This window comes from Schistocerca americana, chromosome 1 (genome assembly GCF_021461395.2).
Source record: "Schistocerca americana isolate TAMUIC-IGC-003095 chromosome 1, iqSchAmer2.1, whole genome shotgun sequence".
Classification (NCBI taxonomy): domain Eukaryota; kingdom Metazoa; phylum Arthropoda; class Insecta; order Orthoptera; family Acrididae; genus Schistocerca; species Schistocerca americana.
In genome coordinates, this window is record NC_060119.1 from 254306413 (window position 1) to 254323720 (window position 17308).

General features: G+C 44.1%; 1 protein-coding gene and 1 pseudogene across 1 annotated transcript in view; both read right to left on the reverse strand.

The window, feature by feature from the left end:
* Positions 1-17308, reverse strand: part of LOC124623707 — a 148415-nt gene that overhangs the window by 35469 nt on the left and 95638 nt on the right. The window contains exon 8 of the mRNA XM_047149060.1: positions 910-1072. Within this exon, the coding sequence (XP_047005016.1) occupies positions 910-1072 (163 nt within the window). The remainder of the gene's footprint in view (positions 1-909; positions 1073-17308) is intronic.
* On the reverse strand, positions 3926-4043 carry LOC124560259 (annotated as a pseudogene).

Sequence of the window (17308 nt, forward strand, 5' to 3'; positions counted from 1 at the left end):
CCACCGTAGCAGCAGAAACCGCTCTAACAACCGTGCCAGCACTTGTTTTCTTACGTAGGCGTTACCGACTTCAGCGCCATATTCTGCCTGTTTACATATCTCTGTATTTGAAAACGCGTGACTTACCAGTTTCTTTGGCACGTCAGTGTATTTCTATGAACTATCTGCTTGATAATACGGGACGCCCGTGGCCGTCATAACCGCCAGACCTGTGCCCGACAGAAGATGAGTGGGACCAGCTCGTGTGGCAACTTTGCCCAGCGCCACTATCAAGTGGGTTCACAGTGTCTAGTTCTTTGTAAATTTGACCTGATTTTGTAATCACTAAATGAAATCATGTACCCTCTAAACTCGTGGAGTTTAATTTCGTTTTCTCCTCCTTTTCTGGGTGCTTGACCTTTTTTGTCTGGCAGTGCAGATGGAGATGACGACAGAGATAGACCCGCACGTGACTGTGGACAGGCGCAATCCATGGAATTCTTACTGGAATGCGACATATGCGGCTTGGACAGAAACCAGTCAAACTTAAACAACTGCCCAAATACAGGACTGGTATGACTAGAGAAGTTTAGCGCGGTAGTATAGAATTGGCGGATCATTCTTCTCAAATGGTTCAAATGGCTCTGAGCACTATGGGACTTATTTTCTGAGGTCATCAGTCCCCTAGAACTTAGAACTACTTAAACCTAACTAACGTAAGGACATCACACACATCCATGCCCGAGGCAGGATTCGAACCTGTGACCGTAGCGGTCGCGCGGTTCCAGACTGTAGCGCCTAGAACCGCTCGGCACACCGGCCGGCCATTCTCCTCATTCTACATCTTAAATGATGTGTTTTATATGGATATGCTTTTGGATAGCGAATGAATAATTAGAAAGTGAGCAGGTGTTTGTCAGCGAGGAGTACCTGCCTGTCGATGCGCGGTTTGAGGGGCGAGTTGCGCTCCAGGCCGATAGCGACGGGCATGTGGACGGCGCAGTCCTGCATCACGTGCAGCCGATGCCCGTCCAGCTGCGAGCCGTTCATCCCGCTCTGCCAACACCACGGCGTCAGCGCCAAGCTGTACAAGCTGAAAAAACTACACGGAAACGTATGCTGAACAAGTACTCAAAGAGCAGCAACTCTGTGTTCCTGTGAAAGGAATGTGTGTGCGGGGTCGTGAATGTACGAGTGCAAGTGATTTGCTGTGAGGGTCACTTTATAGGGCGACACAGAAAAACGGGAACTTCTGAAAATACACTACTGGCCATTAAAATTCTACACCAAGAAGAAATGCAGATGATAAACGGGTATTCATTGGACAAATATATTATACTAGAACAGACATGTGATTACATTTTCACGCAATTTGGGTGCATAGATCCTTAGAAATCAGTACCAGAACACAACCACCTCTGGCCCTAATAACGGCCTTGATACGCCTGACATTGAGTCAAACAGAGCTTGGATGACGTGTACAGGTACAGCTCCCCACGCAGCTGCAACACGATACCACAGTTCATCAAGGGTGGTGACTGGCGTACTGTGACGTGCCAATTGCTCGGCCACCATTGACCAGACGTTTTCAATTGGTGACAGATCTGGAGAATGTGCTGGACAGGGCAGCAGTCGAACATTTTCTGTTTACAGAAAGGCCCGTACAGGACCTGCAACATGCGGTCGTGCATTATCCTGCTGAAATGTAGTGTTTCGCAGGGATCGAATGAAGGGTAGAGCCACGGGTCGTAACACATCTGAAATGTAATGTCCACTGTTAAAAATGCCGTCATTGCGAACAAGAGGTGGCCGAGACGTGTAACCAATGACACCCCATACCCTTACGCCGGGTGATACGCCAGTATGGCGATGACGAATAAGCGCTTCCAATGTGTGTTCACCGCGATGTCGCCAAACACGGATGCGACCATCATGATGCTGTAAACAGAACCTGGATTCATCCGAAAAAATGACGTTTTGCCATTCGCGCATCCAGGTTCGCCGTTGAGTACACCATCGCAGGCGCTCCTGTCTGTGATGCAGCGTCAAGGGTAACCGCAACCATGGTCTCCGAGCTGATAGTCCATGCTGCTGCAAACGTCGTCGAACTGTTCGTGCAGGTGGTTGTTGTCTACCAAACGTCCCCATCTGTTGACTCAGGGATCGAGACGTGGCTGCACGATCCGTTACAGCCATGCGGATAAGATGCCTGTCATCTCGACTACTAGTGATACGAGGCCGTTGGGATCCAGGACGGCGTTCCGTATTACCCTCCTGAACCCACCGATTCTATATTCTGCTAACAGTCATTGGATCTCGACTGACGCGAGCAGCAATGTCGCGATACGATAAACCGCAATCACGATAGGCTACAATCCGATCTTTATCAAACTCGGAAACGTGATGGTACGCATTTCTCCTCCTTACACGAGGCATCACAACAACGTTTCACCAGGCAACGCCGGTTAACTGCTGTTTGTGTATTAGAAATCGGTTGGAAACTTTCCTCATGTCAGCACGTTGTAGGTGTCGCCACTGGCGCCAACGTTGTGTGAATGCTCTGAAAAGCTAATCATTTGCATATCACAGCATCTTCTTCCTGTCGGTTAAATTTCGCGTCTGTAGCACGCCATCTTCGTGGTGTAGCAATTTTAATGACCAGTAGTGTAGTAGTAGCAGCCATATACAATTGGGAGCACTGCGTAGCAGGGACCTTGATCTGTAAACATTATCACCATTTAGTAATCATTGATCACTGGAAAGATCAACAATGTGCTTTTGCCACAAAAATATTTTACAAAAAAATGTAGTTTGGAAAGGGCGCAGAGGGAGTTCGGACGATTTTTCATCTTAAGTTCCACAGACGATCTAAGTTGTACGCGTTTCAGTCTTAAAGAGCCCATGGCGTTCAGATCGCAAGCAGACAGCTGCGGACAGGGTGTCCCGAGAGAGTGTTCGCTGAATTCTGCATTTCCAATCAAAATTTCATCTGTACCGTCTGCAAACCGTGCACCAACTGAAGGAGAAAGATTAGCAGTTGGGATCAGAAATTTTCTCAGCAAGTTATGACATACGTAAACGAGGGCAATGGATTTCTAGACACGCTACGGATGTCTGTAACTGTTGTTACTGGGCAGACAGCAGCCTAAAGGAAGTTCAAGAACGCCCTTTACACGTCAGAAAGGTGACAATATGGTGTGCACTTTTGTCACGCGGTGTCATCGGATCTTACTTTTTCGAAAAATGAAAAGCGGATCACAGTGTCGCATGTCGGATCGATATTTTGAGATGTTGCAATCTTTTGTTGCATCTGCATTGAAGAATATTCTACAAGTGCATGAAACATGATTTCAACAGGATTGTGCGACATCACATATTGCACATCGATCAATGGTAACTGTGTGAGAATTGTCGGTTAGCATGTCATCTCAAGATTCGGTGACATTAGCTGGCCCCCAAGGTCACCAGATTTGTCCGCTTTTGATTTTTTTTTTTTTTTTCTTTAGGGCTACCATAAGAGTTAGGTCTACATGACTCGGCCAGAACACTGGATGAACTGAAACAAAGAATTCAAGACGAAATTCATGGTATTTATGCTGAGACGTTGCAGCAGTCGATCAGGAACATCAAAAGCAGATTGGAAGAATGCATACGCACATGAACCCGCAATCAACAGGATGTAATTTTCAAACACTGATAATTTGATTTCTATCTCTTAAAAGACAAGCTGTATTGATTCAATTTAGCACTCCGTCTTTAGGCCACGAGTCGCCTACCGGGACCATCCGACCGCCGTGTCATCCTCAGTGGAGGATGCGGATAGGAGGGGCGTGGGGTCAGCACACCGCTCTCCCAGCCGTTATGATGGTATTCTTGACCGAAGCCGCTACTATTCGGTCGAGTAGCTCCTCAATTGGCATCACGAGGCTGAGTGCACCCCGAAAAATGGCAACAGCGCATGGTGGCCCGGATGGTCACCCATCCAAGTGCCGACCACTCCCAACAGCGCTTAACTTCGGTGATCTCACGGGAACCGGTGTATCCACAGCGGCAAGGCCGTTGCCTAGTGGTTCAATTGCTGTCAATAAAATTTTTCATTATATTTTTCCTACTTTTATTGGGTGTTTCAAAAGTTCGCTTTTTTTGTTTCAGTATGATTCAGCACACAACCCGCATAAGATAGAAGCTCTTACGTTCTAGGCCGGTCACTTTGGCAGTCTATCCCTGGAGAACCACTGAATCGGTGCGGAAAACTACACCAAAGACGCAACTCGATCAGGAACCTGGTCATCGTAGAAAGAACTTACTTGTGGCAGAGCCACTTTGCAACCGAACGTAGAAATTTCGATCGCAAACTGTTTTTCGTGAAATTTGTTTGGTGGATGAACAAAGTTACAGCTGCACGCTGTTAGCTGGTGAATGTGCAACGAACCACCCAATGAGAGTAAGCCATGGTAAAGAGAAGAAACGTACTTTGCGAGACAGAGTTGTTCGAGTGGAACGTTAGAGGAAATTGGAAATTTGTGGTAAGGACTATGGAACCAAATTGCTGAGGTCATCGGTCCCTAGACTTACACACTAATGAAACTAACTTAACCTAACTTACGCTAAGGACAACACACACACCCATGCCCGAGGGAGGACTCGAACCTCCGACGGGGTGAGACGCGCGATCCATGCAACACGTCCTATACCGCGCGGCTACACCGCTAGAGAAGAACACTTGGACAGGGCTCGTGTATTGGACTTTTGCAGGAATCAAAATGCGTCACTAACCATGGCGATGATGCTGTAACTTGGGGATGGTAGCCTTACCGATATCTGCCATTATCATCTGGCCCATAAGCCCTTACTAGCGGCGGTGCAGGTGTTCCCTTTCCAATAAACAGAGACGAGAGAAAGTAATCGCCCAAGCTCCGGTTGGCCGTTACTTGCCTCTTGTCAGCTTGCCAGCGACCCGCTGCCAGCGGTAGTTATCTCTTTTATGGAGTCCCGTCCCTTACTACCAAGGCAAAATGTGCTGTGAGAATCTTGTTCTCTCAGCCATTGGGAAATATTTGTTGTTCTCGATCAGTCACTGAGCTGTGAAGACTGCATATTGAGCAAGCAGTAAAGTAAACAAAAGAAAAATTTGGAGGAAGAATGAAAGTTCAGAGACAAGAAATAAAAACTTTGAGATTTTGCCGATGACATTCTAATTCTGTAAGAGACAGCAAAGGCCTTGGAAGAACAGTTGAACGGAATGGACAGTGTCTTGAAAGGTGGATATAAGATGAACATCAACAAAAGCAATACGAGGATAATGGAATATAGTCGAATTAAATCAGGTGATGCTGAGGGAATTAGGTTAGAAAATGAGACGCTTAAAGTAGTAAACGAGTTTTGCTGTTTGAGCAGCAAAGTAACTGATGACGGTCGAAGTAGAAAGGATATAAAATGTGGACTGGCGATGGCAAGAAAAGTATTTCTGAAGCAGTGAAATTTGTTAACATCGAGTAGAAATTTAAGTGTCAGGAAGTCTTTTCTGAAAGTATTTGTATGAAGTGTAGCCAAATGTGGAGGTGAAACAATTTAGACGAGAAGAGAAAAAAATGGTTCAAATGGCTCTGAGCACTATGGGACTTAACATCTGTGGTCATCAGTCCCCTAGAACTTAGAACTACTTAAACCTAACTAACCTAACGACATCACACACATCCATGCCCGAGGCAGGATTCGAACCTGCGACCGTATCGGTCACGCGGTTCCAGACTGAAGCGCCTAGAACCGCACGGCCACAAAAAGAGAACATAAGCTTTTGAAATGTGGTGCTACAGAAGAATGCTGAAGATTAGATGGGAAGATCATGTAACGATTGAGGAGGTACTGAATAGAACTGGGGAGAAGGAGAATTCGTGGCAAAACTTGACGAGAAGAAGGGATCGGTTGGTAGGACATTTCTGAGGCATCAAAGGATCACCAGTTTAGTACTGGAGGAAAGCGTGGAGGGTAAAAATCGTAGAGAGATACCTAAAGGTGAATGCAGTAAGCGGATTGACAAGGATGTAGGTTCCAGAATGAGAATTTCCACTCTGCAGCGGAGTGTGCGCTGATATGAAACTTCCTGGCAGATTAAAACTGTGTGCCGGACCGAGAAGGTAGGAGACGAGGTACTGGCAGAAGTAAAGCTGTGAGGACGGAACGTCAGTAGTGCTTGGGTAGCTCAGATGGTAGAGCACTTGCCCGCGAAAGGCAAAGGTCTCGAGTTCGAGTCTCGGTCCGGCACACAGTTTTAATCTGCCAGGAGGTTTCATGCAGGTTCCAGTAGTTACTCGGAGATGAAGAGGCTTGCACAGGATAGACTAGCATGGTTGTGTGGAGGCTGTAGCAGGTTTTGATTGGCATGTAGTAACCAACAATGCGCCCAGCTAAATGAATTAATAGAATATCTTGAACCCAACTAAAAAAAACTACGTATCCTATAAATTCAAATCCCAGCGTGTATTTTATAAATCAGAATAGCAGATATAATACTTTGTGTTTCCAAAGCATGAACCGAAACATGACACAAAATTAAAGCCGTATTGAAGTACTTTAAACTGGTCATGATCATTGCAGCTTGATCACAGCAGAAAAATATAAAATAAAACTTAACCTTTTAGAGTGTCCCACTATTTATAGCGATACATCTGCAACTAAACGACTACTCTGTAATTCACGCTTCAGTGCCTGACAGAGGATCCTTCGAACCATCTTCAGACTATTTCTCTAATAGCTTGTGGGAAAAATTAACACATACACCTTTTTGTACGAGCTTTGATTTCTAATTATATTATTGCTATGATCGTTTCAACGTATGTAGATTATCAACAATAAAATACTCTCTAAAACAAAAGAAAGACGCACCACGTAGGAATTATTCGAGTGGAAGGGACATCGGTAGTGTGATGCACATGTACAGACACACAAGTGATTACAAGTTCATGAAAATTGGATGATTTGTTCAAGGCGTAGAGCTTCACAAATTGAGCGAGTCATTAACGCGTTGGTCCATATTTGGCCCTTTTGCAAGCAGTATTCGGCTTGACATTGACTGACAGATTTGTTAGATGTGCTCCTCGAGGGATATCGTGCCCAATTCTGTTCAACTGGCGCATTAGATCGCCAAAATACCGAGCTAGTTGGAGGCCGCTGTCCGTATTGCTCCAAACGATCACAATTGGGGAGAGACCCGGCGCCCTTTTTGACCAAAGTGGGGTATGGCAAGCACGAAGACAAGCAGTAGAAACTCTCGACGCGTATGGGCGGGTATTATCTTGCTGAAATGTAATCGCAGGATTGGTTGCCACGAAGGGCAACAAAACAGGGCACAGAATATCGATGATGTACCGGCTGTGTTGTAAGGGCGCCCCGGATGACTTCCAAAGTGGTCCTGCTATGAAATGCAATGGCTCCCCAAACCATCAGCCATAGTTGTGCCGTATAACGTGCGACAGTCAGGTTGGCGTCCCAGTGCTATCTACAGCGTCATCAGACACGTCCTCGTTGGTCATCGGGGCCCAAATCGAGGTGGTACTCAATGAGATTCCAGGCCGAATGTGCCCAGTAGCACAGAAAACAGGCTTCTTGGTGTACAGAGGTCGATGAGCTCAGTCTCCATTCTGTGAGCCGCTTATTAACGATCCTTGTGAGCACTGAAGCACCAATTACACGTTAGGTCGATGATAATGATGAATCCGAGGGTCTGAGTGCCTCTCCGATGATTGCTCGGTCCTCACGTTTCTGTCGTCTCCCTAGGTCGACCGCTTCCTTCTTGGCGCTTGTTCGGCCATGGTTCACCCGTTCCTGCCAACATAGTCGAATGGTGGCATTGCGCTTATTCAAATGTCGTGCGATTTGCCTATTATTTCAAACGGCTTCTTTGAGCCCAACGTCACGTCGTGTCTCAAATCCTAACATTTACATATATTGTTCAAGCGCCCATCTGGGAAGAATAGTTACTGTCCAGCTGCGTAAACGGAATGAAATTCGCAAAGGCTTTGTACGCTGGTATCGATATGTCCCCTATTTACCATCCTTGCCAGCTATTTGGTAAAAGTTTACAATTTTGCATTTTCCGTCGATGCCTGTGTAAATATCAGTTTGTGACCAGTTTTCATAACTCCTTCGTGATGCGTCACTTTGTTTCTTAGATTGTATTTCAACTGGTATGGCACAGTGAGGTTATTTGTTACGTCTTCCAGCAGGTGTACTTGACATACGACCAGAACGTCTTTGGATTTTCTGTGTCATATTTCGAGAGAGAGTTTCGTTGTGGGAGCAATTAAAAGAATTTAGCATTGAAAAGTCTGCGCTAAGTTTCAAACTTCAGTAAAATATCGCCAATCTTGGAGATTTTGTGTTCTTTTAAATTTCGAATGCTTTTCTCGTTGCTTCTGCAATAGTGTTTTGATCTTTTTTGTCCACCAGGAGGAATCAATGCCCTCTTTTATTAATGTATTCGGTATAAATCTCTCAATTGCCGCCGATCTGGTCTACTCTTACATAGTGGGTTGGGAAGGAGTGGAGATTGTCTCTTAGGAAGGCGCCGAGCGAATTTTTATCTGCTTTTTCTAAATAGTAAAACTACTGGTGAAGTACGGATGTACATTGACGAGGTGAAAAATTAAGACTATCTCTTTAAAAGCGTTATGCGTGTCATGAGTCCACAAGCCCTTGGTTGGTTTCCGGCGGTATGTGACACCAGATATTTACGTACATGTCACGTATTCCCTTAAACGCCATCACCTTCTGTAAAGACTTCAATCATGGAGGGAGGCAGGTGGTCCATAATAATGTTCACAGTTATCATAGTGCTTTCTATTGTGGCCGCAGGTCCCTTGGAAGCGCAGGTGAATATCCCATATAGTACGAGGGTGGGTCAAATGAAAACCTTAAATATCTTTTTAAATATTATTTATTGTGCAGAAGTGGTACAAAGCTGTATCACTTTTCAACATAATCTCCCCCACGCTCAATGCAAATCCTCCAAGGCTTACAAAGTGCATAAATTCCTTTAGAAAAAAATTCTTTTGGTAGTCCGCGCAACCACTCATGCACCGCGTGGCGTACCTCTTCATCAGAACCGAACTTCTTTCCTCGTATTGCGTCTTTGAGTGGTCCAAACATATGGAAATCACTTGGGGCATGGCCTGGTGAGTATGGTGGATGAGGAAGACACTCAAAATGCAGGCCTGTGATTGTTGCAACTGTTGTACGGGCAGTGCAGGGCCTTGCATTGCCATGTTGCAAAAGGACACCTGCTGACAGCAATCCACGTCGCTTTGATTTGATTGCAGGCCCCAGATGATTTTTTAGGAAATCTGTGTATGATGCACTGGCTACAGACACGTAATGCTGCAAACTGACGTCTTTTTCGTCCCAAAAGAGAGTCAGCATAACCTTCCCTGGCGATGGTTCTGTTCGAAACTTCTTTGGTTTTGGTGATGAGGAATGGCGCCATTCTTTGCTCGCTCTCTTCGTTTCTGGTTGGTGGAACTGAACCCAAGTTTCGTCCCCAGTAACGATTCTTGCAAGGAAGCCATCACCTTCTCGTTCAAAGCGCCGAAGAAGTTCTTCATGAGCATCAACACGTCGTTCTCTCATTTCAGGAGTCAGCTGCCACGGCACCCATCTTGCACACACTTTGTGAAACTGGAGCACATCATGCACAATGTGGTGTGCTGACCCATGACTAATCTGTAACATGCTGCAATGTCATTCAGTGTCACTCGGCGGTTTTCCTTCACTATGGCTTCATCTGCTGCAATGTTCTGTGGAGTCACAACTCGTTGTGCCTGACCTGGACGAGGAGCATCTCCCACTGAAGTCACACCATTCGCGAACTTCCTGCTCCATCCGTAGACTTGCTGCTGTGGAAAACATGTATCACTGTACTGAACCTTCATTCGTCGACGAATTTCAATAGTTTTCACACCTTCACTACGCAAAAACCGAATAACAGAACGCTGTTCTTCCCTGGTGCAAGTCGCAAGTGGGGCAGCCAACTTTATACTGATACTACAACGGTATGTGTGCATCTGCACTATGCTGCCACCTACATGCCATTCTGCACGCTGTTTGTAGCACGCTGACAACTTACAGGATAACGGCGCGAAATTTCGATTTGTTATTACAAATATAAGGTTTTCATTTGACTCACCCTCGTATAATACAGCCCCCACCGGCGTACGTATGTTGAAACAGAAACATCGGAAAAACGATGCAGCATTATCCGCATATTTTGCTGTCTGTTTATGGATGAAAATTGGTAAAATGGTTTGCTCTTTGGAATTATAGGGTAAAAATTATATAAACAGAATATCAGACAAAATATGAACGAAATAAGCACCACCTTGCTTAGCTATATCGATTTAAGAAATGTGTGAATGAAGTCTTGCAGCTGTGTCCTTATGGTGCTTGCTCTTGATTCAACAGATGTTTGAAAAAATCGGCGATGTAAGCTGACTGCCAGTCCCCCAAACAATCACAGCCAATATATCTCCAAACAGTCACTAACATACACCCTTTGCTGCCAAGATTGCCTCTAGTAGGTGGTTTCCTGTCAGGAATATACAGGGTGGTCCATTGATCGTGACCGGACCAAACATCTCATGAAATAAGCGTCAAACGAAAAAACTACAAAGAACGAAACTTTTCTAGCTTGAAGGGGGAAACCAGATGGCACTATCGTTGGCCCGATAGATGACGCTGCCATAGGTCAAACGGATATCAACTACGTTTTTTAAATAGGAACCCTCAATTTTATTAGATATTCGTGTAGTACGTAAAGAAATATGAATGTTTTAGTTGGACCACTTTTTTCGCTTTGTGATAGATGGCGCTGTAATAGTCACAAACATATGGCTCACAATTTTAGACGAACACTTGGTAATAGGTAGGTTTTTTAAATTAAAATACAGAACGTAGGTACATTTGAACATTTTCTTTAGGTTGTTTCAATGTGATACATGTACTTTTGTGAACTCATCATGTCTGAGAACGCATGTTGTTACAGCGTGATTACCTGTAAATACCACATTAATGCAATAAATGCCCAAAATGATGTCCATCAACCTCAATGCATTTGGCAATACGTGCAACGACATTCCTCCCAACAGCGAGTAGTTCGTCTTCCATAATGTTCGCACATGCATTGACAATGCGCTGACGCATGTTGTCAGGCGTTGTCGGTGGATCACGATAGCAAATATCCTTCAACTTTCCCCACAGAAAGATATCCGGGGACATCAGATCCGGTGAACGTGCGGGCCATGGTATTGTGTTTTGAGGACCAATCCACCTGTCATGAAATATGCTATTCAATACCGCTTCAACCGCCCGCGAGCTATGTGCCGCACATCCATAATGTTGGAAGTACATCGCCATTCTGTCATGCAGTGAAACTTCTTGTAGTAACATCGGTAGAACATTACGTAGGAAATCAGCATACATTGCACCACTTAGATCGCCATCGATAAAAAGGGGGGCCAATTATCCTTCCTCCCATAATGCCGCACCATACGTTAACCCGCCAAGGTCGCTGATGTTCCACTTGTCGCAGCCATCGTGGATTTTCCGTTGCCCAATAGTGTATATTATGCCGGTTTACGTTAGCGCTGTTGGTGAATGACGCTTCGTAGCTGAATAGTAGGCGTGCAAAAAATCTGTCATCATCCCGTAATTTCTCTTGTGCTCAGTGCCAGAACTGTATACGACGTTCAAAGTCGTCGCCACGCAATTCCTGGTGCATAGAAGTATGGTATGGGTGCAATCGATGTTGATGTAGCATTCTCAACACCGACGTTTTTGAGATTCCCGATTCTCGCGCGATTTGTCTGCTACTGATGTGCGGTTTAGCCGCAACAGCAACTAAAACACCTACTTGGGCATCATCATTTGTTGCAGGTCGTGGTTGACGTTTCACATGTGTCTGAACACTTCCTGTTTCCTTATATAACGTGACTACCCGGCGAACGGTCCGGACACGTGGATGATGTCGTCCAGGATACCGAGCAGCATACATAGCACACGGCGGTTGGGCATTTTGATCACAATAGGCATACATCAACACGATATCGACCTTTTCTCCAATTGGTAAACGGTCCATTTTAACACGGGTAATGTATCACGAAGCAAATACTGTCGGCACTGGTCGAATGTTACGTGATACCACGTACTTATACGTTTGTGACTATTACAGCGTCATCTATCACAATGCGAATAAAGTGGTCCAACTAAAACATTCTTATTTCTTTAGGTACTACACGATTTTTTTAAAAAAATGGGGTTCCTATTTAAAAAAAGGAGCTGATATCCGTTTGACCTATGGCAGCGCCATCTAGCTGGTAAACTATAGCGCCATCTGGTTTTCCCCTTCAAGCTAGACGAGTTTCGTTTTTGTAGTTTTCTCGTTTGATGCTTATTTCCTGAGATATTGGGCCCGGTCACTATCAATGGACCACCCTGTAAGGTATCGCAAAAAACACAGCACACAATACGGTGTGGGAAAACCGCTAGCAATCAAAACAGCTTCCATCCGTCTCGGATAGAATAAATACAGGCTCTGTATCGTTTTAGTCAGAATCTTATACCGTTCTTCCTGCAAATCGTGGCAAGTTCAGAGAACTACAATGAAGGCGGGTAACAATCACGCACCCTTCTCTCCAAAGTAGACAACAATGCCTCAATAACATTGAGATCTGCTGATTACGGAGGCCAGGGGAGGTGACGCATTTCATCCTCGCGCTCACAGGACCAGTCCTGGGCGGTGACAGCTGTCTGAGCAGGGGTCCTGTCGTCTTCGAACAGAGCATAACCGTTAGGCAGTGAACATTGTGCCATCGTATGGACGTGTTTTTTTAAAAAAAAGTGGTCACATAATCCTTAGCAGTAATACGACCTTGAAACAACCCAAGGGACCGATGAAATATCGCGATATGGCTGCCCATGTCTTCACCGAACACCCACCTTGCCGCTCGGGGTTGCTGCGCGGTCCGTGCGGCTACCCCCGCCGGAGGTTCGAGTCCTCCCCGGGCAAGGGTGTGTTTAGATTAGATTAGTTTTTCGTTCCATAGATCCGTGCTGAGGAGATCCCCGTGGATGTGGAACATGTTAATTTTTTTTAAGCTGAAAGAAGAATACTAATAGTATGAGTAATTACAATAAATCATCTGTTTCTATTAAAAAAACTCATCAATGGAGTAGAAGGAGTTGGCCACAAGTAAGTCTTTCAGGCTCCTTTAAACTGATCTTTATTTGTAACTAAAGATTTTATGTTTGCTGGCAAATTATTGAAGATGAGTATTTCTCAGTAGTGGACCCCTTTTTGAACTAAAGTAAGTGCTTCTAAGTCCTTGTGCAGATCATTTTTGTTCCTGGTATTGTACGTATGAACTGAGCTGTTTTTTGGAAAAAGAGATATATTATTTAGGACAAATTTCATTAAGGAGTAAATATACTGAGAGGCAGTAGTTAGTTTATCCAGTTCTTTGGAGAGGTTTCTACAGGACGTCCGTGAATTTACTCCACAAATAATACGTATTACACGCTTTTGGACTCTGAAAACTTTTGTTTGACTTGAAGAGTTACCCCAAAATACTATACCATATGACATTATGGAATGAAAGTATGCAAGCTTTTTCATTTTTATGTCCTCTATGTCTGCTAACACTCGAATTGCAAATACAGATTTGTTACGGCGTTTCTGCAGTACTGTGGTGTGCTGCTCCCAACTGAATTTATTATCAAGTTGTAATCCCAGGAATTTAAGACTTTCAACCTCTTCTATCTGCTCTTCTTCATGCCTGCAGCTCGTGGTCGTGCGGTAGCGTTCTCGCTTCCCACGCCCGGGTTCGATTCCCGGCAGGGTCAGGGATTTTCTCTGCCTCGTGATGGCTGGGTGTTGTGTGATGTCCTTAGGTTAGTTAGGTTTAAGTAGTTCTAAGTTCTAGGGGACTGATGACCATAGATTTTAAGTCCCATAGTGCTCAGAGCCATGCTCTTCTTCATACTTTATGCATATGCTGGGTGGAAACCTCTTACGGGTTCTGAAATGCATATAGTGAGTCTTTTCGAAGTTTAATATCAGTGAATTGGCTTTAAGCCATTTATTAATATCCATGAAAATATCATTAGAAGATCTTTCTAGAACTACACTCAACATACTATTTATTGCAATACTTGTGTCATCCGCAAACAAAACGAACTCTGCTTCTGGCAGTGTAACTGATGAGAGATCATTAATGTACACAAGAAAAAGCAATGGCCCTAAGATGGATCCTTGTGGGACACCACACGTAATTTCTTCCCATTCTGATGATGACTGATGACTTAATTCACTAGTCCCTTGCACTGACACCCTTTGTTTCCCATTAGTGAGGTATGTCTTGAACCATTTTGCAGCACTGCACGTGACACCATAGAATTCTAATTTATTTAAAGGGATGTTGTGGTTCACACAATCAGATGCCTTTGACAAATCACAGAAAATACCTGCTGCTTGTAATTTGTTATTTAATGAATTAAGTACATTTTCACTGTAGGTGTAAATAGCCTTCTCGATATCAGAAACCTTCAGAAATCCATACTGTGTTCTTGATAATATGTTATTTGTGGTCAGGTGGTTGAGAAGCTGCCTGTACATTACTTTTTCTAAAATTGTCGTCCATAGCGTAAGTTAGTTTAAATTAGATTAAGTACTGTGTAGGCTTAGGGACCGATGACCTCAGCAGTTTGATTCCGTAAGACCTTACCACAAATTTCCAACACCTGCCATGTTTCACTCTTAGGACTTAATCTCAGTCAGAAGTTGGAAACAGTGTGACTTATCCGACCAAATGCCTTTCTTTCATTGTCCATAGTCCAATCTGTATGGCTTTGGTAACCTACTTTCCTATCACAGGCATTTGCATTATTGATGAGTGGGTTTGTGATTCACGCTAGCCTAGCAATTCCACGCTTGTGGAGTTCCCTTCATGTTGTTTTGGTGCTGACAGGTTTAGCTACTGTGACATTCGGTTCTGCAATTCTTCTGCAGCTGTTCCCCGCTTATTTTCGTCAGAATCGTATTTAATGACCGTCCGTCTCGATCACTCAACACACACTTTCGTCCCCGTTGTGACTCAGCGGATGGTGTTTTCCCTCTCCCCCTGAGTGCGGTATAAATCTTCGATTGGTGCCGGTTGAAATAGCAAACACTTCGGCTCTCGTGGTTACCGTTGCATCCGCCATATGAACACCAATAATTTGCCCACTTTCGAATTCTCTTAGCTCTGACATAATCCACTCACACATACACAGAACACTGTTCTGAGCCGGCCGTAGTGGCCGTGCGGTTCTAGGCGCTACAGTCTGGAACCGAGCAACCGCTACGGTCGCAGGTTCGAATCCTGCCTCGGGCATGGATGTGTGTGATGTCCTTAGGTTAGTTAGGTTCAATTAGTTCTAAGTTCTAGGCGACTGATGACCTCAGAAGTTAAGTCGCATAGTGCTCAGAGCCATTTGACCATTTTGAACACTGTTCTGACCGCGGCTGACGCTTGCAACGTACTTACATTGGACAGGTGCTGTTCGTGGTGAAGTACAACAGGGCAACCTGCAGGATCGGCTTGCATCTGCATCTATGTTCAAGCATGCATTTCCCGCCGCGTTTCCATACTTTCGTCCAATCCTTCTGGGTTGAGGCGTTTGTTGAAGGCAGATCAAAGGTAGGGCGAAACTTTCTCGGCGTTACAGGGGATGGGAGGATGGACACTCAGTCAAATGCACCTGTCTTCTGACGTATCTTATTTCATGGGTCTTCTAATTATACAGAATGGTAAGCAGTAGAAATTCGAGCGTGTTCCAATAGATTGTTTGATGTAATGGATGTAAGAACTTAGGAAACGGATGACAGCATGTTAGTGGAAAAAGGTGTAATAAGAAGTCAATAGTCTTCAAATGTCCGGCTGTGGTGGCCGAGCGGTTCTAGACGCTACAGTCAGGAACCGCGCGACTGCTACGGTCGCAGGTTCGAATCCTGCCTCGGGCATGGATGTATGTGATGTTCTTAGGTTAGTTAGGTTTACGCAGTTCTAAGTTCTAGGGGACTGATGACCTCAGATGTTAAGTCCCATAGTGCTCAGAGCCATTTGAACCATTTAGTCTTCAAACTACCACATTAGATCACAGTGAATTGTTGAAGTGTATTGAATTACATTTCTCGACTGCAAAAAATTCATTAAATCGCAGTGTATAATATTGCTTGACAAATGATAATGTCAGACTAAGATGTATACGCCTATTAGTACGTAAAACTAAATGAGAAGTACAAGATGAAAAAGATATTGGCTTACACAGTGGGCTGTTCAATTACTATGTATAACGGGACAGACAGTGTTATGTTTTGTACCAGCATTCACTGCTTAGACTCCATCCACCTCAACGTCTCCGCCAAGATCCTCCTAATAGTGTGCTTGAGCATTTCTCAGCTAGAAACCATACATCATACGATACTAATTAACACAGGCCTTCGAGATGACAGAATATGCTGAAAGAAGGGGCACTTTTTGACCAGTTACAAACCGAGTGCATCTACATATCGCGTAAAAATGTTTGAAGTTACCTACGAAATTTCTACCATTCCCATGTTATCTCTCGCTTTAAGCAAGTTATTATCGAAACGTCAAGAAATACGGGATGCAAATTGCTGGCAAACAGATTTCTTTACAACAGATGATAATAATGCCAATTAAATCAAACTTTCGAGAAGGTGTCATACATATTATTTTGCGAATACGTAGAAGGCAATTTTTGTTTCCATTTGCTCAGGAAAAAAAAACAAAAGGGGATATTCTATTCATGTGCTAGTAATATCGCCACTGATCTCTCTTAAACAACCACCAACCTATTCGTGATACGCTGTAGGTGAAGCTCAGGGTAGTTTCGATAAGGCCTCCCGAATCTATCTATTACACTTGTATAACCAGAGCTTAAGCTCTGTCTTCAGTAAACTTGATTTCAAGGAAACTATAAACACTAGCATTCCTTCCTTCTGTTACACACAACAAATTGCGAAATACCAACGCGTTGGACGAAAATAGAGCGCTATATATATATATATATATATATATATATATATATATATATATATATATATATATATATATACAACTCACGAACTCTTTCGTTGAAAAGATTAAAGCTCTAATTTCTCACAATCAACAACAGATAGCAGTAGCTGTGCGATAAGTACTCCAGCTGTAGTGAAAGCAATAGAAAAGAAAGAGATATCTCCTCGAAGCTCCGGATACACCATATCGTGTCGATATAA